The sequence below is a fragment of the Epinephelus lanceolatus genome, chromosome 4 (genome assembly GCF_041903045.1).
Source record: "Epinephelus lanceolatus isolate andai-2023 chromosome 4, ASM4190304v1, whole genome shotgun sequence".
Taxonomy (NCBI): Eukaryota; Metazoa; Chordata; class Actinopteri; order Perciformes; family Serranidae; genus Epinephelus; species Epinephelus lanceolatus.
Window position 1 is genome coordinate 3,707,501 of NC_135737.1, and position 22,723 is coordinate 3,730,223.

Below are 22,723 nucleotides of genomic sequence, written 5' to 3' on the forward strand. Positions count from 1 at the left end.
CAATTGGATCTGTGTTTAAAAGAGTATCAACTAAGGTTTCTGGAGGGCGATTTGGAAAGTGGGAAAATAGTTTTTTAACATAGTCACTGACCTGAAAGAAGAAAAAGATGATGTTGAGGGAGGTTATACTCCATTAGAAGTTGTGTAAAAGAGGAAAATGTCTTGTCTGTGTACAAATCGTTAACTCACTTTATACCATTGTTATGCCAGACCCGGAATGCTGAATTGGTCCTCGATGGCTCGAAGGCACAGTTTCTGTATATGGAGGTCAGAGTGGATGGACCTGGAAGGCCAAAAGCCTTTCTAAACTGATACCAGATCTTTAAAGAGACAGCCACAATAGGACAGCTGGCCATACTCGACACAGGTAGAGGAAGTTGTGCACACAAAACTGAGCGCAATAAAAAAGGAAAGACTTTGTTTTCTAAATGTACCCACACAGGCAAGGATTCTTGATCTTCACACATCCAGAAAAGAAGCTTTTGCACATTGGCTGCCCAATAATAATATCTAAAGACAGGGAGGGCGAAACCACCTCTGTCTTTAGGGGACTGCAGAATTAATTTGCGGATTCTTGCCGGTTTGCCATTCCATAAGAATGTTGAAATTCTCTTATCCAAGTTGTCGAAGAAAGATTTAGTCAGCAAAACAGGGAGGTGCTGAAAAAAGTATAAAAACTTGGGGAGGACAACCATCTTAATCAGACTTATCCGTCCCACAAGCGATAGGGGTAAAACCGGCCAGCGGCCAAAATCCTCTACGGTCTTTTCAACCAGGGGAGCAAAATTATTGCGATAAAGATCGGAGAGAGATGTGGTAATGTGAATACCTAAATATTGGAAGCCATTACTTGACCATTTAAACGGTACTATGGAATGAGGAAGCTTGGAGTGTTTTATCTCTAATTGTTTTGGTAACACGAGCAAACATTAGGACAGTAATGCTAAAATAGCACGTTTATGTGATAGTCACAGCACAGTGCAGCAAATATAGGTTGGTACGATTATAATATATGCGTCTCCGGAGTGTTCTTCCACAGGAGTTCTTTCCACCTGGAATAAGCAATGCCGATAATCACTCGCGTTTTGTCCCGTCCTCGCTTATCTGATCTTTTTCTTTTATTTGGTGGTGTGGTTTCCCTCTCACGGGGCAAAACATATGTGTGGTCCTCCATTTAAAGTGCGACAGAATCGTAAAAGTACAAAGCAGGTTCAAGCAGAAGCGCCCCGGATTGAGCTTCACCTTCTCTGTCTCCAGTGACGGCAAGTTCTAGGTAAACGCGAAAGGTGAAGTGCGTATATCCCTTTCGGCCACTGTATTCAAATATGGCGACGCAAGAGGGCAGCCTCCAGCAGACCACGCCCTGCCTGTGTGTATATATAGAGAAATCATTCTAAGCCTATGAGAAAGCTTCCATTTGTATTGTATTGTATTGTATTTGTATTGTTATGAAAGCAATAGTTGATATTTGCTAATAAACAACCACGTAAATTTAAATTACACATTGTAACTTTAATGTACTGGAATAGAACACTTTGGTCACCCCCCCCCCCAAGCTGCTGTCATCATATTTTCAGCACCACAAATATGATATAGAGACCAGTTAAAGTGAAAAATATGTTTTATTCTAATGTAGGACAATAGTAAATTAAAGACATCCAACACTTTAACTGCTCTCTAAATTATATTTGTGGTGATGAAAACATGGTAACAGCAGCTTGGGGGGGGGGGGGGGGGGTTGACCAAATTGTTCTATTCCAGTATATTAATATATATAAATGTACCAAATTTGGCGCTTTTATTGCAAAAATGAACAATCTTTTAGCTATGCCACCCAATTTATTAGTTTGTTAGCAGAATTATACAAAAACTGTCTGACCGATTTTCACAAAATTTGGTGGAGGGATGTAACACATACCAGCTTAGAATATATTAAATTTTGGCGTTGATCCAAATCAGGGGGCGTGTCCACATTCACTTCCATTCATTTTTTGGATGAGTATTACGTGAAAACTGTCCAACCGATTTTCACAAAACTTGGTGGAGGCATGTAGCATGGCCCATCTTAGAAGCCATTACATTTTGGAGTGGATCCAATTAACAGGAGGGGTCCATGGGCAGGTAGCATTCAATTGCCTGCTCTGGCCACCAGGGGGCGAGTTTCTGTCCAATATCCAGATTTGTTCTAAATATATTGTTCAACACATCTGCCAAATTTGGTGCCTTTATCACAAAACTGAACAAGTCTAGAAGAATATTGAGCTATGCCACCCCACTACGGTGCAAACAGTGTTTTTGACGTCCGTGGTCCAGTTGTGACAAAATCAAACGTCCCAGTACAATAAGTCAAACGCACCCCTACCGCTGTGTTTCGGAGGTAGACGCGCATGCGCAGTCACGTACTGCTGAGAGTGAAATCCCTGACCGTTAGCTCACATGCAGCTTGTTCAAGCTGTTCTCTGTGTTGTTGAAATTAAACAAAATAACATGGAACATGTCTGCTTATTATGCTACTGATTTTAATTGGGATATTTTTTGATGATGACATTTAATGGAGTGTTGCACATCTCGAAGGCTTGGCTCATAGGAGACCGCTCGACTCTCTCCCAGGGGAGGGGCTGGGGGAGAGAGGGAGATGTCCGGAGTCTGGACAAAGCTCAGCACGGAGCACAGACGGTTCAGAAGCAATTCAGAACGAGTTAAAAGCAATTAATAAACAGACAAAGTGGTGTTTAAAACTGCATATATTGAAAGCAGATCTATTTTCTGGCCTAAAGTGCGTCCGTGACTGGTTCTGAATGTGGGCTTTCGCAGGCAGCCTCTCTTTCCTCTTCCTCGTCACCCCCTCGCTCTGAATGTAGGCATGGACTGTAACGCTATATGGCGTATACTGCCCCATCAGTTCTGGAAGAGTCATAGCACCGATTCTTACGCTGGTATCGGTTCTTCGTTTAAAAAAAAAAAAAAAATGAGTATCACCGGGTGTTTTTCATCATGGAATCGCAAGGTATTGTGAGTATTGGTTCTCATGAAATCACTAAGTATATGGTCTTCCTCTTCAAAGGTTGTAGAGACATTTTGGGAAGATAAATGAGATGTAAATGTATCAACTGATTTATGAAATTTTATTTCATTTTATTTATTTAGCTTAGGATAAATTCATACCTGACCAGTTAGTGCCACATACAGATTTTACATTAAAGTCAAACTTGTTAGGCTTTTTCTAGATGTGTTACCTCTGTGTTATAAATGTCAGTCAGCTGAAGTCACCCTTTAATATTAACTCTGTCCCAGTTGACATTTTCATATAATTTACGATCATATTGACTAAAATTTCTCTAATTGCCCCAGATTAGATCTAAAGTATGTTGATACTCCTTTGGTATCATAGTCTTCTGCTCAGTCTCATTCTTCCGCTGTCTATCACAACACCTTCAGCCAATGTCTGGTTGCAGCATTGCTGACATTAATCTCTTTGTTGCTCACACCTCTGTAATCCGCTGTGATTCATAAATGAGATTATGCATTATTTTGGAAAATGTAATGTCAGTCTTTGCAGGCATGACTCTGGGCAGAGGAGAACTGCCTACTCTGCACTGCTTAACTCTCCATTACACTGTGCACTACCAAGCCATTAATTTAGTTTGATAGAACACCTTTCACCCCACCCGCATGTCTCCTCACCCTCCAGCATTGCATGATGGGCCAGTGGGTTCACCTTTTATTTTTATTTTTTTATTTTTTTATTTTTTTTTATGCGTGTAGTGTCGGCAGCTTAGTCATACTTGGCTGGGCAGGCTGTCAGTGAGCTGGATATGGATGCAGCTCAGTTGACAGTGTGTCACAGACACGCAGACTCATGTCACTTGCTTGTGTGCTAGATTCTATGCCAGTCTTTAAGTAGAGTGCACTTGCAGAACTAGAACAGATCCTTTTAACCTACATTCATTTGGAAAGCATGTCTTTTTGTCCATAGAATTCCTTCCTTATTATCCCGCTTAACTGACCATGTTGATTAAATTTGTTCATACTATCTGTGTGTTTTCCTCAAGGTGATAGGCACAAGCATTTCCCCCTGGATCTATTTTTGTGTCCTTAGCTGGGTGTTTGCATGTGTAGCACATGTCCTAAGAGCCTTTCGAGCTCATGTGAGCTCTGAGGTCTTTTTATACCTGCTCCAGGAGCTCATCTGGAAACATTATTTCAGCCCAGTCAGAAAATAGGTCTCTCTCCTCCCTCTTAGCTTTTAGTTTAAGTGGATTGCTGCCGCTCTAGCTGTCATCTGAGTGCCTCGTCATTCAGCATGTCATTCAGTGTACTAGGCTGGCCTAGCTGTCAGAAACCCAAGTGGCCTGGTGTTATTGGGACAGCTAGAATTTCTTCTATTCTTCTAATAGGGCTTTTTTGTGTACATGCACAGGTGCGTGTAACTTTATATAAAATACAGGCACCTTTTTAGAAAAAAAAATAAAAATATATATATATGTATATGCACCATTTTGTTAGTTACTGCACCATTTGGTGTATTTGTCCTTCTTTATCTGCAGTTCCATCACAGTCTACTTCAAATTTTATATGGTCATAGATTAATTTTTAGCAGCTACACAGCAAACCTTATAGGGAAACTTTTTTAAATCGTGTTAGGACTTCTTTGGTGACTTCTTGTCTTCTATTTTTATGAATATTTATTCAGATTAATTCATGAATTCATAATACTGACTGAATATTGATCCCTACACTTTAATTACCAACGTCTCATGATTACAGCAGCTTTCAATGCTGTTCTTGAATATATGTGAAACTAAATGTGACACTAGAAGTTACTGGGGGAAAAAACATTTTCTTTTTTTGTAAAAATATTTCTGAAAAGTAGAAAAAGCACTAAAATATGAGGAGGTGTGCTCTGTGCAGTGATACAATTTGATGTTTAATGTGAGTTGCTGGGTTCGTATTACAGAGAGGTCACTGAAAAAAAAACCCATGAATGGCTTGCTGACTCTGGTTTTCTTTTTGTTTGTTTTGTTTTTCTTGCCCGTGTGTCCTTGTATATCATTCAGTGTCCCCTCTCTAATCAGAGGTTTTTACAAGTCCGTGAACATTTTTTTTCTCAGCAGCAGTTTGTAGAAATTTGAGTGGCAGGGTGGATAATTGTACAGTTGATCTGATCAAAGTGAATCAGATCAGATTGATGGGTGAGAGGAACAGCTGTTCGTAAGTGAAAGCAAAGTTTTAGACGCAGTGCAGTGAATGGTTGAATTTCACTGTCACTGCGCCTGACATTCTGCTACTCTGTCTAGGGCTGTCAAAATTGCTCAAAAATGACGTTCGAATATTCCTTCTAAAAATAACTCATAGGTTTGAGCCATTCGATTTTTTTTTTTTTTCGCATTATCTCCACAAGAGGGCAAACTAATACAAGGAAACATACTTGTATATGTATGAATACCATAGATGAATACAAGGAAACATAACTACTTGTAGGTATTTTTATTTCAACATAAACGTCTTTGAAAACATTTACATACCTACACATTAAAACACATAAAACAATTATCTATAACATTACGTTATAAACGGCTGCGGACCTCTCGCTCGCCCCCCCCCTCTGACCCGTCAGGCCACACTGCCCGCGGAAGCATTGTGAATAGCCTCAAAGCGAAGCCAGTTTCCCTTCGGCGCCCATGTTAACCGATTGTGTCATTCACACCGGCTGTGCCGCGCAGCGCAGCTCCGTGGCTGGCTTGCGCCCTGCAGCAATCGTTTCGATGTCTGGTCTATTTTCTGCGCGAGCGAATGTGTCAAGCCGGGTGACGGAGACAACAGCTGGGAGCAGAACCGCTTGCCGACCAGCGTGGAGAAATGCGCGTCTGATGTGAACGGAAGTGCTCCGGCTCGCGCGAGAATTTCGGTGTGCTGCGCTTCGCAGCACTTCCGCGGGCGGTGTGGCCTTATGCAGTGCGTTCAGTGCAGCGGCCCAGGCCAACACCCACTCACAAAGAGGACAGCTGCGGTGGTGTTTTTTTTCCCCTCCACAATCGAATATCAATTTTCACATTCGAAGGTCCATTTTTTTTTCAAATTTGAATTTAAATTCGAATTTAGAATATTCGTTGACAGCCAAGTGGAGAGTACTTGAAGTGCCCCACAATGCACCTTCCCATAGCTGTAAGGTTGTTTATGCTGCACTGAGACAGCACTACACTATGGACAGCCAGCTGAAATGCATGGGCCATACCTCCCAAACTTTATAATTTGGCATCTTCCATGGCTTTTACTGTGTTTCAGGCATTATCTCTGCGTATGACATGCAGTGCTGCAGCAGTATGGGAATGTGAGAACTTTTGTGAATGCATGACTGCTTTAAGAAATTGGAAGTTTGCATCAATCCAGTGAGCTTTCAAACTCAGCATTGACATGGGGCTGACATCCAAGCTCCAGATGTCACTTGTAAAGCAAATAGAAGAAACGTCTTCTATCAGGAGGCTATCTATATGTGAATACATTGCCTGGCAGAGCTCAGGTAGGGCAACATCTGTTTAATGTGTGCGGCCTTGGAGAGTCCTTGGGGTCAATGTGAGAAAACATTTGGTGGAATTCAGAATCTTTTACCTCAATGAGTTGCTGATAGCCCAGCCCTATAAATACAATGACTGTTCTTGTGATTGCCATAGCCTTCTGATGATCATGGTCATACAGGCAGGTGCACTCTAAAATGGTTTTTGTTATCTGGCATTTGGATGCTGCCTTCTCTGCCTTTTTCTTTTCACTCTTCACTATCAGCTTAACAAACTCTCAATGCTCCGCTAGGTGCCACGTCTTCAAATGCCATATAAAATTTGTTGTTGAAATGTTTCACCTTGCTTCCCCCTCGAGGTATTTTATCTTGGCATACACTGCAGATTGCATATGTTACAGCTCTGTTACACACTTTGTAAAAGTTATTATGCATCGACTTTGCCAATGGACCCGACACAACAAGGTAATGTCAACGTCACGCTTAATTGCATCAGTGATTGCTAGCTGAGATTCATAATGCATGTAAAGAACGTACGTGTATAGTGGCTTCACAATGGCTGAGTAATAACAGAAATCAATGCGGTCGCTAACATTACCTGGCGATGTATCATGTGAATTAGCCAAGTTTTGCTATAGAAAGTAGTAACACATGGAAAATAAAATGCTGTTGTCATTTTGTTTACACTCATGTGCACATGCTCCCCTGCAGTTATTCTCAGACACAGACACACACACACACACACCAGAAAATGGAGCCTAAATGCACAAATCAAGTAAAGCAGGTATATTTATTGGGATTGCCGTAAGTAGGGTCAGCAGGTGTAAGGCACCCCTTGACCACAGTGAATGATTCTAAACTACCCAGTCTTAGGAAGTCTTACTTTGGACAGCTTTGTGCAGAGGGTTCCACCATGTTCAACTGAGTAAGTAGTTGAGGTTACAGACAGCAGATGCATCATTTGATCTGTCACAACTGTTAAAGTGCACACTGCAGACAAATGTTTTTGCATTTATAGCAATAAAAATGTTGAATTTTCAAAAAAGGAAACAAATTTGTCGCTCATTTCTCTCATTTCAGAGACTTTTTTATTATTTTCTCTTTTATATATTACTCTTGCCCTTAAAGGGGCAATAAGCGAAATTCATCATTTCTAGACTGAAGGAATTAAAAAATTGCTATGTGAAGAACTAGAGGTGTAATTTCATCTGGAGTATAGCATGACCTCACACACCCTCTCTCTGTGTTGATCTCCAGCCCATTGTTTACAAGCCGGCCTTGGCCCTCCCTCCCTATAAAAGGCTACAGCCAGTGAGCAATGGCAGCGCGTAGGGATGTAACGATATGGAAAATTTGATATCTCGATTATAGTGACCAAATTATCACGGTAAACGATAATATTGCGATATTTTTTTAAGCGCTGTAAAATGTCCAAAAAAATAGATACATTGAAATAACTTCACTAAATCTTGTAACTTCCTTATCATACTAAAATGTTATCAGCCAGAATCTTATATTAAAATGAAACTTTTGCATTAAAGGGGCATTGGATTGGCACAGCAACAGAAAAATTTATTTTAAATGAACAAAATATGTAAACAAATTACAGGAGCAAAGCTTATTTGTCTGGTGCATTTTAACAGTCAGCAAAATATGTAAACAATTTATATATTATTTATTTATTTGCATGAGAGGAAAAATATATATAAAACAAAACAATGCAAGAGTAGAACAAAAAACATACAATATATAGAATAGATATCACAAATGTACAGGAGAAACCAAAAAAACCCTAAGGGCAATGGTCATCATTACAAAGAATAATTCACACATTAAATGTATGCGTGTGAGAAGAGTACCTGTATGAGAAAAGGAGTGCATGTTCTTGTGTGTGTGTTAGGTCAAGACTGTGAGCAGTGAATTTAACGTTAATTAACCTTGTAAAACCGAGAGTCCATTAAGGCTCTCGGTTAAAGGTTAACATGGCAGCGGTTTATGTTGTTTCCTTGAGCTTATGTCGAGAAAGCATAACTGGCCGTCTATGTCGATTCTAGCTTGCCATACAATAACCATAATCACAGTGATTCAATCATAGTTGATCTCAATTAGCGTTACGTTATGTCGGTTTATATTCTGTCGGCTCCTCTCAGTGTTTTCAGCTCCGTTTCGTTTTGAAACACTTAGCAACATAGCTGCTAATACGGCTATTAGCTACTCAGCTAGTATTAGCTCCTAAGTGTCTTAAACAGAAAACCTAGTCGCCGTTTAGGAGGACAGATACGGCTCAAATGTCCGGTATACGTCGAGAGTTACACATTATGACAATCTTAGTAAAACCGAAGTCCCTCACACAAAAACTGACGTTTGCATAGCATAACTTGCATTGGCTGTAAAGCTGTGGATGATGGTCACGGAGATGAGCCAGCAGATTTGTAGTGTTGCTACCCTTCGCAGCAACTTTCTTTCTGCATGTTCTGCACACAGGATAGTTGTCCTCCACCAGCTGTCCCTCAGCATTCTTCAGAAACCCAAAGTACGCCCAGACCTCAGACTTTGTGCGTTTAGTTGGGGGGGAAATGTCCTGAGTGCCGCTATCATCACCTTCCGCCATGTTTTCATGCTACGCATTCACGCAGCGCCTGCATCGCGAGACTTGAATGAGGCTGTTATTACATATCCTGATAATCCACCGCGATAATGCAATTAATTTAAACATAAACAGTAATTCTTACCGTGTAAAAATTAACCGAGATTTACCGTAATATCGGTAATCGTTACATCCCTAGCAGCGCGTATTTTCGAAATGAAATGGCAGAGAGCGGAACGTCCACCTGAAGACGACCAGGATCTGACATTACCTCTAAAGAAACAACAGTTGTTGGCGAAGAGGTTGTCGGATAAAGAAAGGGACAGAACCCAGATTAACATTGGCCTTGCATTTCCAAGGTGGAGAGCACTGCAAGAGCTAAAGGGGCTACAATCTGACTCGGAGCTAGCTCTTCTTCTTCTGGACAGGTACAACATAAAGTCAAATGTCTGTTTTAATTAGTGTTACAGTAACGTTAGGCACACGTCGCTATGTCAATTAAATTAAATTTAATGTTACAAGGCGTTACGATTGTGTTAGGTGAATAGCCCGGCAGCCCAGCTAACATTTGCAATTAGCATTGTAAAATGTAGGCCGGCGGGGAGCCTGGCGGCTGTGTTTAGCTATTCCCCTGCCTACTTCAATGATGATGATACCAGTATTAAATTCAATATATTTGCTGAAATGGAGGCGAGGCTCAGTGACTAGAAGAGCTGGTAGAAGTGCTCTATAGCTGCAAGTTACTCCAGTAGCCGTAGTAGCTCTAGTGCTAACTCTGGGAGCTAACGCTAACATTCCTCTCTTCTCCGTGAGCCGGAGCCAGGAGCCCGTGAGCCTGGTCTCACGGAGAAGAGTTGGAACGTTAGCATGGCAGCCAACTAGTGCTAACGCTAATGTCCCCACTCTTAAGCAGGCTCCCGGAACGTTAGCATGGCAGCCGACTAGTGCTAACGCTAACGTCCCCACTCTTAAGCAGGCTCCCAGAACGTTAGCATGGCAGCCGACTAGTGCTAACGCTAACGTCCCCACGCTTCTCGGCTCCGGCTCACTGAGCCTGGCGGAGAAGCGTAGGGACGTTAGCACTAGTCGGCTGCCATGCTAACGTTCCAACTCTTCTCTGCTCCCTGCTCAGTTGGAGTTGGAGTGTTAGCATGGCAGCCGAGTAGTGCTAACGCTAACAGGAAAGCAGGGAAATAGCTAAACACAGCAGAGACCGAGAGTGAGTGAAAGACATCGCCAACTTCTAAACTAAGCCAAACTAAGTTGGCTGTTTAGGTTTTATTTCCTCGCCCCTGTGGCGAGTGAATCTGCCTCGTGTGGCTCATGACACACTTTGTTTTGGTCTACAGGCAGTGCACAACAGCAAACCTAGCGGTGAAAGGATTTCGCTTTCTGCTCCTTTAAATAAAGCAAAAATAATTTAATGAAAATACGCAGTATTTCTTATTCAATTACTTGATTAATTGCCAGAATAATCGATAGAATACTCGATTATTAAAAGAAGCGATAGCTGCAGCCCTAGTTTCATGTTCACTTTCAGCTGTATGGGTCATGTGAAGTTACTGCTGATGAAAACTCAATATTTCCTTATTTTGCTGCTTCACACTGAAAGCCTTTACATAACAAAATAACGGGGGACTTTTGTTGTGAAGAATCTGCAGGAAATGAAATGTTTTTATTACTGAATTAGTGGAATTTTATTTTCATTCATTCATTCATTTTCCGTAACCACTTATCCTCTTGAGGGTTGCGGGGGGCCTGGATCCTATCCCAGCTGACACTGGGCGAGAGGCAGGGTACACCCTGGATAGGTTGCCGGACTATCACAGGGCTAAAACTTCGAGACAAACAACCATTCATGCTCACATTCACACCTACGGCCGATTTATAGTCACCTTTTAACCTAGCCTGCATCTCTTTGGATTGTGGGAGGAAGCCAGAGTACGCAGAGAAAATCCACACTGACACGGAGAGAACATGCAAACTCCATATAGAAGGGCTCCCCCACCCTGGGTTCAAACCAGAAACCAGGAACCCTCTTGCTGTGAGGCGACAGTGCTAACCACTACACCACCGTGCCTAAGACTGCAGGGGGGAAGAATAAAAGCAGAATCATCCACAGTGAGATGTTAGTTGAAGAGCTGCAGACAACAGGCTCTTACTGCACCTTACTGAATTCCAATTTGGAAAGTATTGGAAATTGCCTGCTTAGGAAGAAGTAAATGGTTGGCTGAACCAAAGAATGTAATTACAGTGTATTAGAGTAGTAACACCTGCTTGGGTGCACACCCTTGGATCCGCCCACTCCACCGAGCTTACTGAAACAGCAGTTTCTTGGTTAAAATTAAAAAAAAGAAAAGAGTCAATGAGCTCTGTGGTAGGACTAACCAAAAGCCAATCAGTGCCACAGGTGAGACTAACACCATTGTTAAGCTGTTGTCAAATGGTGTGCTGAACCCACCAAGGAGTATAAACAACAATGGCAAGTGCTAGACAAGATGCTTGCCGCTATCAAGGCTGTTCTAAGACATCTTCTCAATATTGCCTCACATCAAAGTTTGTTGTACTTTGTTCAGCTACACTCTTAAAATCCCGGCAAATCAAGTATCTTGGCATGGCTGCGCATCATTGTGGACTTAAAATGACATAAGCTTCAGGCAAATGTTAATCCCCCTCTCCCACGGAAAGAGTGAATACAGGGTACACTCTGAATCACATACTTTTAGTAGGTACTGCAGCTGCCCTTACAAAGAATCAAAACAAGTTGAACGCCAAACTTAATATGTTTAAAAGAATGGTTGAGGTGTTGTACAAAAGTGAACAAAGGTCAGTCCAAGGCTTATTTTTTAAACATCCTCTTACCGCTTTTTTCTTTGTGTCATTTATTTTGTTTTAGCCTCTACTTTTTGTTCTTGCCTTCTCTCTATTATCATTTTATTGTATTACAGGATGTATTATTGCCTTTTATGCACTTTTTTACTTTTCCAATCATATAACACATCTGCCTCTACTGGAAACCATGTTGGTTAAACTCCTGTTGTTTTTAAATGTGCTACAAAAATAGAAGTGACTTGACTTGACATCAGCAGGATTACCTGTTTCATTAATCTTTGATACAAGTTAAGGGGACATTTTACAAGGACATTGGGATTAAGTTTGATCTTTTTTCCTCTCTGTCCTGCTCTCTATGTTCTGCAGAAGACAGATTGGGAGGTGGCGATCAAGAGCATTAATAAGAAGAACCTGTCCAAGTCCCAGATCCTTCTTGGCAAGGAAATCAAAATCCTTAAGGTGAGCATGACACTTAATTGCCTCTAACTTATCTCCTCAGTGTATTTAAAGAATGATTTGGCATTGACCTTATGTGAGTCTGCACCTTTGACAGAGAGGTACCTCAACTTCCCTGATAGAAATATTGATCAAAGTGTTGCCTTTAGCTGCTGTAGTATGTATGTTCCTGCTAATGAATCACACTTGCAATTTTCTGTCCTGTTTTTTACTCAGGAGCTGCAGCATGAAAACATTGTGGCACTTTACGATGTCCAGGTATGTTTTTCTTTTCTGCATCAAATTGATGTAAGCATAATAGAGTATGAAGTGTTCAATAGTATTTTAATATTAATCTCCACTAAGTGATAATTGCTCTGTCATTCTCTGAGTGGTGCACAAGCAGGTATGTCTGAGACCGTGTCTGTTCCAGTATCTACTGTATGGAGCCAGTGTTAGAAAAACTTGAGTCTAGTCAGATGATTAAAGAGGGTCAATGTTGCTGTTGCTTGTCCTTCAGTTTAATGCTGAATAAGGTCCTGGTCACACAGGATGTGTTTTAGCAGTTGGGGGTGCCTTTTTGTAATTGATTTTAATGAGAATGAAGCTTTTTGCTGACGTTTTTTGCATTGCGATGCACATTGTGTTTTTCGCGCTCTAAGCACCTGGAGTTTTTGCCGGAGCTCTCTGAGCGCCTTGTGTTGAAAAAACTTTAACTCAGAGCAGAAAAACGCCCCACGTCATATCTGCCTTTTCCCCATTGTCCAATTGGATCATTTGAGAGGCGGCCTTCTGTGGTGGTCATGACAACAAATTTACAGCTGGCAAACAGGAGAAATTGGTGGTAGCAGTTGCTGGATACCCAGAGCTATACGTCCCAACGATAGACAGCAAGTTGTCAAACTGCCCCCGAGTCATCCTAAAATATGCCTGGAAACAGCCATTGGCGCAGCTCCTGGACCAACTGGTGGTACTCCTTGTAATCCACCCTCTTTTTAAGGGTCATGTGTACCCACACAGATCTGTTTCCTTGCGCCTGACAAACTATTAACTGATGCCTATTAACTATTAACTGCCTCTCACCCTCAACCAGAGCTACAGCAAGTACCCTCTGCCTGAACATTTTAGGGACTAGATACTATTATTTGTCAAATAAATAAAGTAAAGTAAATAAACAGTACATTGATTACATGGGAATGTTAAGAGGAGATGGGGTGGTTGCCTGGCAACAATAAAAAGTTTTTACTAATGGCATCAGTTAAAAAAGACCCGCAGTGCAGCGTCCTGTGCGATCAGGGCCTAAGAATACCCTCTGTCTCTCTTGACTTAGGTGATCCCATCAATCCCATCAGTCCAGTTGTCAGGGTTGTGCTGTGTCCTCTACAAAGTCAGTCTGAGGGCAGCTTCTGCTACAAACGTGATAATGCAGTTTGAGTCAGAATGCGCTATGGTGACACTTGAACCCCTTTATACATACAGTCCAACAGTATACATATACTAAATTTTGACGGGTGCCTGCTACCGCCACAGAGTACTATTAATGGCAGTAGCTGATTCATTGATATGTACTGCCTAGTACAAGTACTGCAAACTACATGTAATACATACTACATGTATGTATTAATTAGGGCTGAACGATAGATCGTTATCGTATCTATACCGAGATATGAACATGCAAGATATTAATATCCTAAAAGGCAACAATATTGACGATATAATTTCCCCATGAGTTTCCCCAGCTTGACCTGCATGTACAGCTCAGCCAATCACAAACATCCTTTTTACGCTTGCCCTAAATGTACAGCTACGGCCAGCCAATCACAAACCTCATTTCCTGCTTGCCTTGGATCGACAACAAAGCCAGCCAATCACAAACATCCCCTTGAGCGAGGGAGACGTGCTGCTGCTAGCAACTTGCTAGTACACACAACACATTTGCGACTAAAAATAGTTTTGTTCGAGCAAATTAAATCATTCAGTACGCTGTGTGAGTACAGATTTCAACCAGCAGCAGAAACGAAAGGCGAAACTTACCGGTTGTGGGTTGAACGGGGGTCACAGACGGGAATACGGCGGAGTGCTATGGCCACCGCAAGATAACGTGGTTTACCGGCGTTTCGCCATACGTGAAGAGCCTGGTGACGCGAGGCTACCGGCGACCGAGAAGCCCGGCTCCAGGTGAATAAGTTGGTGTCATGACTGCCCAGTAGTACCGGAACAGCTGAGCCGTAGCGGCACACAGGTATGTGACGTGTCAGAGGAGAAACGAGCCGTTAACATTTCCACAAACCTCACCGCACTTTAGGGACTGTTTTTTACTTATGAAGGGACTGTTCTTTACTTGTCAGGGGAGGAGGGTGGCTGGTTGATTTTTATTTTATTTTATTTTGATCCCCCCTATGTTAATCACTGATTGATGCTGTTTTTGAAGTATGAATAAGTCAATTAGTAATTTATTCCATTGAAATATCATTGATGTATTATAGAAAAGTGATTTATCTTTTTATAAATGACAAAAGGCACATCTGCCTCATTTTGGCTGTGGTATCCTGATACTACTCAGAACCGTGATACTTTCACTGGTATCGTACCGTGGGTCCCAATTTTGGTACCGTGACAACACTACCGAGGACTGTATGAACAGTGCCTTGCATTAAAAGACACTGCAGGGACATCTGGGTCCTCCTGTGTCAAGCCCAAGCAAGGTCGGATTGCTGATGCATTCAGTAGCATAATGCCATACCAATCGACGTCCAGCAGGCACAAAGACATTGCAAATGCTATAACGTACCATATTGCTACACATGATTCCCGTGTATTCAGTCACTAAAGAGGGCTTCCAGAAAATGGTTCGGACTCGTTTTTTTTTTTTTTTAAATTTTTTATAAAGAATGCTTAGTTTTCACTGAACCCATAGTCATATCGTATTGTATCGGTATCGAGATATCTGGCATAAATATCGAGATATGAAATTTTCTCCATATCGTTCAGCCCTAGTATTAATAATATTGTATGTATGTAAATACGTTAAAATACGTATTTAACATTTATAATCCCAAAAGTAGCAACATTATTATTAGTAGTAAAGGCCGTAGTAGTATATCTTAGATGGATAATGCTGATATATAATGTTTACATGCTCATTAAAATGGAGATTCTGCTCCTGTCATTTCTGAGACACGCACACACCACGTCACACCTGCAATTAACATGTGACATGGTGTGTGCGTGTGAATGCTCAAGCTGAATAGCTTACACTACACTACAATGCTCACTTGAAACATTGAATGATACCATGCATGTTTGAATGATGAGGAATATTTGAAGGTGTTTTAAAAAGCTTACACTACACTGCAGTGCTGGCTTAAATGTGGATGAATGTCATTGAATAGTTGAATGAAAGCAATACTGTGGTATATTTTAGTTTTTAAAAGGCTGACTTTACACTGCAATGCTGGCTTTAATGTGTAAAAAGGTAAAGTAGTAGGAATAGATGGAAAGCTGTGAAGGAGCCTAATTAGTATGAATATTATTGAAAAGTTGAATGATACCAATACTATTGAATATTTCACGGTTCTTGAAAAGCTGACGCTACACTGCAATGCTGACTTAAATGGTGAAACAACACTTTGTACTGATTTGATGGTTTGTCAAAGTTCGTCAAGATTGTGTCTTTTTGCTGTTTAAAAACACAAGCAGACTGATGAGTCTGTCAGTCAGTAAACAAACAGCTTTAGCTGACTGTTTTTCAGCATGGTACATTGTAGCGAAACATTCAGTTGTGTACTGACCGACTAGCACTATTAGATCATCCCATCAGTATCTTACTCAATTTATTCAATATCTCTGAGCAGCAGCTTGTCCTCTCAGCCTTTGAGATTATAACATTAGCTACCATAGTTTTGGGATTTAAATTTGGGTTTCACACGGAGGCACCAAATATGTTGGGAACATAATTTTAGGTCTCACACGGCGGCACCAAATATGTTGTAATCAATCAATCAATCAATCAATCAATCAGTTTTATTTATAAAGTCCAATATCACAAATCACAATTTGCCTCACAAGGCTTTACAGCATACAACATCCCTCTGTCCTTAGGACCCTTGCAGCGGATAAGGAAAAACTCCCCCCCAAAAAAACCTTTAACGGGGAAAAACGGTAGAAACCTCAGGAAGAGCACCTGAGGAGGGATCCCTCTTCCAGGACGGACAGACGTGCAATAGATGTCGTACAGAACAGATCAACATAATAAATTAACAGTAATCCGTATGACACAATGAGACAGAAAGAGAGACAGAGAGATGCAGGACAGACAGCAACGGTAATATCTTACAACAACAATAATGAAAGTGATAATATTATAATTATAATTCTGGCTATTGTGGTACAATATGTTGAAAATATATATTAATATCTGATAGTATACATATGTGACAATAATCATGTGTATAATAATTGAAGTATGACTAATGATAACAGCAACATATTAGGGCATCACACGGAGGCACCAATTATGTCGGGGTCAATTGGCTATCGGAAATAATTAATAATTATTAATAACAATTATTAATTATGTTAAATAATGTGACTTAATTAACATTAAATCACCTCGTGGGACACCATTCCCGTAAAGGGAAAAATGATAGCCAGTTAAAGATATCAGTCTCATAAAATATGCTAAACTATTAATTTGGAGTTTTGATTAATAATTAAATTAATGACAACAACCAAAATTAACAGTAACGCCTGGAGGATTTTGGAGTTCTTGACGCAGCAGAGGTTGACTATTAATTCACTCTTGTGCAACATTAAACAGACAGCAGGTATGATTCCAAAGAATTATATTTATTCACAAATTAGCAAAGCAAACCAAAACACACAAATTCTAACTAACTATATACAAGCTTGGTGTGTGTGTGTGTGTGTGTGTGTGTGTGTGCGTGTGCGTGTGCATGTGCATGTGCGCGAGAGAGAGAAAGACAAAGGCGGGTATGGTGATCAAAGAGCCATTTGGCCCACAAAACAAAATGGATGACAACAGAGAACTACAAGATGGCCGAATCAAAGCTGGCTTGAGGTTGGGGGAGGTGTTTGTGTGACCGTGTGGTCAGGACAAAGACAAAGGAAAAGAAGTGGGAACTTTGAGATGCCTGGTTGGGTGTAGCTCTGTTGAAAGCCTATTTGTTAATGAGTCTATGTGAATGTGATTTGTGTTGTAAACAGTCTGGATTAGTGCAGAGATTGTTTAGTTGTGTGCAAGAATCTGTTGTGAACAGTATTAGCAAACTAAACACTTAGTTTTGGCGAAGCCAGCTAATCAGTGACCTAACTGCAAACAATCACAACAATAACTCAATGACAGCATTAAATCACATACAACAAGTTAAACAGTCTTGCTTAGCCTGTAAAGCTGTGATAAAGCTATGCCCAGTTGTTACGTTACTGATCCTTGAGTGGATGGGAGAAAGAGTCACTTGGTGGTGTACTGCTTTGTTAGCCAGCAGAAGAAGGCTGGAAAGAGCTGTGGTTCCAGCTGCAGTCTTTGCTGTGTCCTTGTTCCAAAGGTTCTGATCCGAGGGTCCTTGCAGAGTTAGTGCTAACTCACTTAGTTCCTTGTTGCTGGAAAGCTAGTTGCAAACCTTGTGCTTGCAAGTCTAACTTCTCTGGTTCAGGTTTGCCTCAGCCTTGAGTGTGGGCAACTCGTGGTCCAGGAAGAAGAGAGTCTGTTAGCAATTGCCCCACCTTTGATGGTTCAGGTCAAGGAGCAAGGGCCTGAGCATCTGGGCCTTTCCAGGCCCAGCAGAAAAGATGTGTGGGCTGCTCCGCAGTTCCCGAGTAAGAGAGCAGGACTGTCTGAGGTGTGAGGTGAGACATCCTGGAGATGGGTGTCAAATAGCTGTCTTTGTTTGGAGAACAAAGAGCATGCAAAGAGGAAAAGCCTGTCCAGTTTATATTTTAACAAATGACAAATCATCTGTGGTTCTGTGAATCCCGACAATAGTATTAACTCAATGAAGTGGAGACAGAGCTGTCAACAGGATTAATTTAGATTGAACTGCACTATTATAGCACCTTCCTAGTAGGGCTGCACGATATATCGTTTGAACATCGCCATCGCAAAGTGTGCATGTGCGATAGTCACATTGCAGGACATGCAATGTTTTCTCTTTTTTTAGAACATGTAAACTTTTGTTTTGCTTCAGAAAAGCAGCTTGGAGAGGAAGGGCTTGGCCGCAATGGAGTAAGCTGTGTTTGACATGAGCTCCCATTAAACCTCTATTTTAAGTGAAAAACGGCTGGCTGGCTGGCTGGCTATCGGCTTGGTCGGATGAAGTGGCTACTCTACAAAATACTGTGAGTGAGATGAAGACAGAATTGGCAGGTATCGAAGGAAGAATGAGGACATGTAACATAAGAATCATTGGTGTACCCGAAACACCCGACTCCAGCACCACATCCTTTGTGTCAAAGCTGCTTACTGAAGTGCTACAGTTGGATAAAGAGCCGCTGATCAACCGCTCGCATTGGAGCCTGGGGCCGAAGAAGCCGGGTAGAAAACCTTGCACCATCGTTGCTAAGTTACATTATTACCAAGATTGTGTCGAGGTACTGCGACATGCACGCACTTGGGGTCCACTCCGTTTCAACGGGGAACCAATCACCATCTTTCTGGACTACACGGCAACTGTAGCTGAAGCCCGGGCTGCGTTTACAGAGGTGAGGAAGCTGCTTCGCGACCGGTACGGGATACTGTTTCCAGCGTGACTTCGGGTAATGTACAGAGGGGAGGACATGGAGTTTACTGACCCGGATAAAGCTATGACTTATGTGAAGAACATTATTCCACCTACGGAGGCCGCAGAGTGTCCTTGAGACTGAATATCTTGACTGAATATGTATGCCTCTGTTGACCTACGGGTATGTTGACCATGTGTATATCACAATGTCAGATGTCGTCAGGTACAAATTTATAACATAATGTCTACATTTTCTATATATACTATTTCTCTTATTGGTAATGCTGACCAGCTTGAACTGTGTACTTATAGGATGACACATTATTTTATGCACACCCTGAAGGGTTAGTGTTATTACGAAAGTACTGGTTTGTTGCTCTTACCTATAGGATATCCTGAGTTAAAACCAAAGACATGCTATTTTAGTTTCTGATTATTAACATGGATTAAATTTGTCAGCCATTGTTGGTTGTTTGTAAAAGACATTACATTTGATGGCATACAATGTTTATTAAGGGATGGAAATTAATGTTGTATAGTCTAGCTACTCAACATGATTAAGATATCCTCTCCCCAAGAATCATAATTTAAGTTTACTGTGCGTTGTAGTTAAAAACCTATTACTTTGTGCTTTACTATTCCTTATTTTCTTTATGTTGGAGGCTCGACAGGAGCCCAAGCGCCTAGCTTTACAGTTCCCAACCACAAACACTTAATGTGTGGATGTTTTTTTTTTGAGGGATGTTGTTATCACCTTGTTCGTGTGGGTGATAGGGGGTGGGTAGTTACTGGATAAATAATACAAGAGGTTATGATGGTTGCCCTGTTAAATTCATAAGTTGGAATGTCAAATCACTTAATCATCCAGTGAAATTTAAAAAAAATATTCTCACACTTAAAACAGCTCAATGTAGATATTGCATTCTTACAAGAGACCCATATACGTTCTTGTGATAGCTCTCACCTTGTTAGGATGGGCTGGTCAGGTGTTTCAATCCAACTTCTGCTCAAAGGCTAGGGGCGTTGCTTTTATGATTAGTAAAAACATACAGTTCACGGTATCTCATGTGCAAACTGACTCTGCAGGGTGATATGTCATCGTGGTAGGAAAATTATACATGCTCCCAGTTATTTTAGCCTGTGTTTATGCCCCAAACTGGGATGACCCTGCATTCTTCACCAATTTTTTTTCTCGCTGACAACACATTATCTTATACTTGGTGGTGATATTAACTGTGCACTTTATCTTCTTTTGGATAGGAGTATTTCTAAGAGGGCATCCCTGTCGAAATCAGCACGCTCTATTCAGCTCTTCCTGAGGACCTGTGGTGTAGCAGATGTGTGGCGGCTTCGCAATCCCACCTCCAGGGCATACTCTTACTTTTCCCCAGTTCATAAGACGTATTCACGTATTGATTATTTTTTCCTGGACAAAAGAACTCTGCATCTTACGAAAGAATGCGATTGCGGAGCTATAGTCGTCTCAGATCATTGTCCCTTAATTATGAAAATGTATATTCCTAATACACAATCAACATACCATCCATGTGTCCACTCACCGTCCGAGTTTACTAAGTTCATATCATCTGAAATTAAAATGTTTCTTGACATCAATCAAACCCCAGGGATGTCGTCATCTACTGTAAGGGAGTCGTTAAAGGCATATTTAAGGGGTCAAACCATTTCATACTGTGCAAATAAAAAAGGGCTAGTACTGAGCACATTAAAAAATTAGCAGATGAGATATTAGATTTAGACAGGCTGCACAGCCATTCCCCATCGGCAGATACAATTAAAAAACGCTTGTCACTACAGACAGAGTTTGATCTCCTGTCCACTCTACAGGCTGAATACCTTATTTCAAAATCAAGACATAGTCATTATGAGCATGGGGAAAAGTCCAGTTGAACACTCGCTCAACAGCTGCGCCAAAGAACTGCTAATCAAACCATCCCTGCAGTTAACGATGAACATGGTCTAAAATGCACTGACAACGAAAAAATCAATTCCTGTTTCACTTCAGACGTACCTACCAATCCCTCTGCCCTGGGGACTTTTTTAAATCCCTGAAAATGCCTTCTGTAGATGTAGAACTCACTGCTGAGCTGGAAAGGGATTTCTCAGTCAAGGAGATAGCGTCAGCAATTAGTGCCATGGAAAGTGGCAAATCTCCTGGGCCAGACGGTTTCCCAACCGAATTCTTCAAAAAAAATTCTGATCAGTTATCTCCTTCTGTTATTGTTGGTATTTGAAGAATTGTTAGCTGCCAATTCCTTACCCCCAACCATGCGTCAAGCATTCATCTCTTTATTACTTAAAAGGAATAAAAAAACCCTTACTTGCAGTTCGTACCGCACTGTTTCGTTGCTGAATACAGATGCAAAGATTTTTGCTAAGATTTTGGCGCATCACCTTGAAAACATTGTTCCCTCTATTATTTCATCCGATCAGACAGGATTTATAAAAAATCATTTTTCATTTTTCAATATTAGGCGTTTATTTAATATCCTTTATTGTCCCACTCCACCCGATCCTGAGAATATCGAGGTGATGCTCTCACTTGATGCTGAAAAGGCGTTTGACTAGGTGGAGTGGGACTATCTTTTCGAGACTATAGAAGCGTTTAATTTCGGCCCTAAATTCATTTCCTGGATCAGAATCCTATACACGCTCCCAGTGGCCGTGGTATGCACCAATAATAATTTATCCACCTACTTTAAGTTGAGACGAGGTACGAGGCAGGGATGTCCTCTTTCACCACTCCTATTTGCTGTTGCACTTGAGCCACTTGCATTAGCCCTGAAGCAGTGTTTCACCATCAAGGGGATACACTGGGCGGGTTCAGAGCTCAGTCCATTACAATTGACAGTGATGCAACAACCAACAGTCTTGAGAGAAATAAGTGAAAAAAGGATGCATGCTTTCAAAAATTAAAGTATTTAAAATTTCTAACAAATTTCATAAGACAAAATATGAGTAATAAATAAATGACCATTGATCACCCAGCAAGTAGAAATCTGACCCTATGACCCAAAGATGTCATTTTGCCAATTATCAGTGTTGCAGTCAATCATTCCCTTTTAAGATAATATTTGTGAGTCTTTTACCAGCATATCTAAAGAAGGGGGTCCAAGTCTTAAAGAAAACTGCTGTTTTACATTTGAATCTGTATGTTAAATATTCCATTGGTATTAACTCAAATATCAGTTTATGCCATCCTATAATTGTAGGAGGTGTATTATCAATCCATTTAAGCAGTATATTTTTCCGGGCAGCAAATGTAAGAATATTGAACAGCCTTCTTTGATAGGAGCCTTTAATCTGGAGGCTAGGTAAGCCAAGGAGCAGAACCTCAGTTCCAGGTTTAAGGTGGACATCAAAAATCAAATTGAGTTTATCAATAATTGCACCCCAGTACCCTTCAATATGCACGCATGACCAAACACAGTGCATATAACTCCCCACCTCCACATGACACTTCGAGCACATTTCTGTCAAACTTGGGTTCATCTTATGTCTCAGCCGAGGGGTAATCTGTAAGCGATGCAATATCCTAAACTGACTCTCTCTGGCTCTGTAACATATAGAGATCTCCTTTGCTAATTGCCAAATTTC

The 22,723-nt window shown here is 41.1% G+C and overlaps 1 protein-coding gene across 2 annotated transcripts in view; it reads left to right on the forward strand.

The window, feature by feature from the left end:
* ulk2 (unc-51 like autophagy activating kinase 2) overlaps positions 1-22,723 on the forward strand; it is a 114,680-nt gene that overhangs the window by 8,304 nt on the left and 83,653 nt on the right. For both annotated transcript variants that reach the window (XM_078166867.1, XM_078166868.1), the window contains 2 exons: positions 12,300-12,392; positions 12,606-12,647. In XM_078166867.1, coding sequence (XP_078022993.1) covers positions 12,300-12,392; positions 12,606-12,647 — 135 coding nt within the window. The remainder of the gene's footprint in view (positions 1-12,299; positions 12,393-12,605; positions 12,648-22,723) is intronic.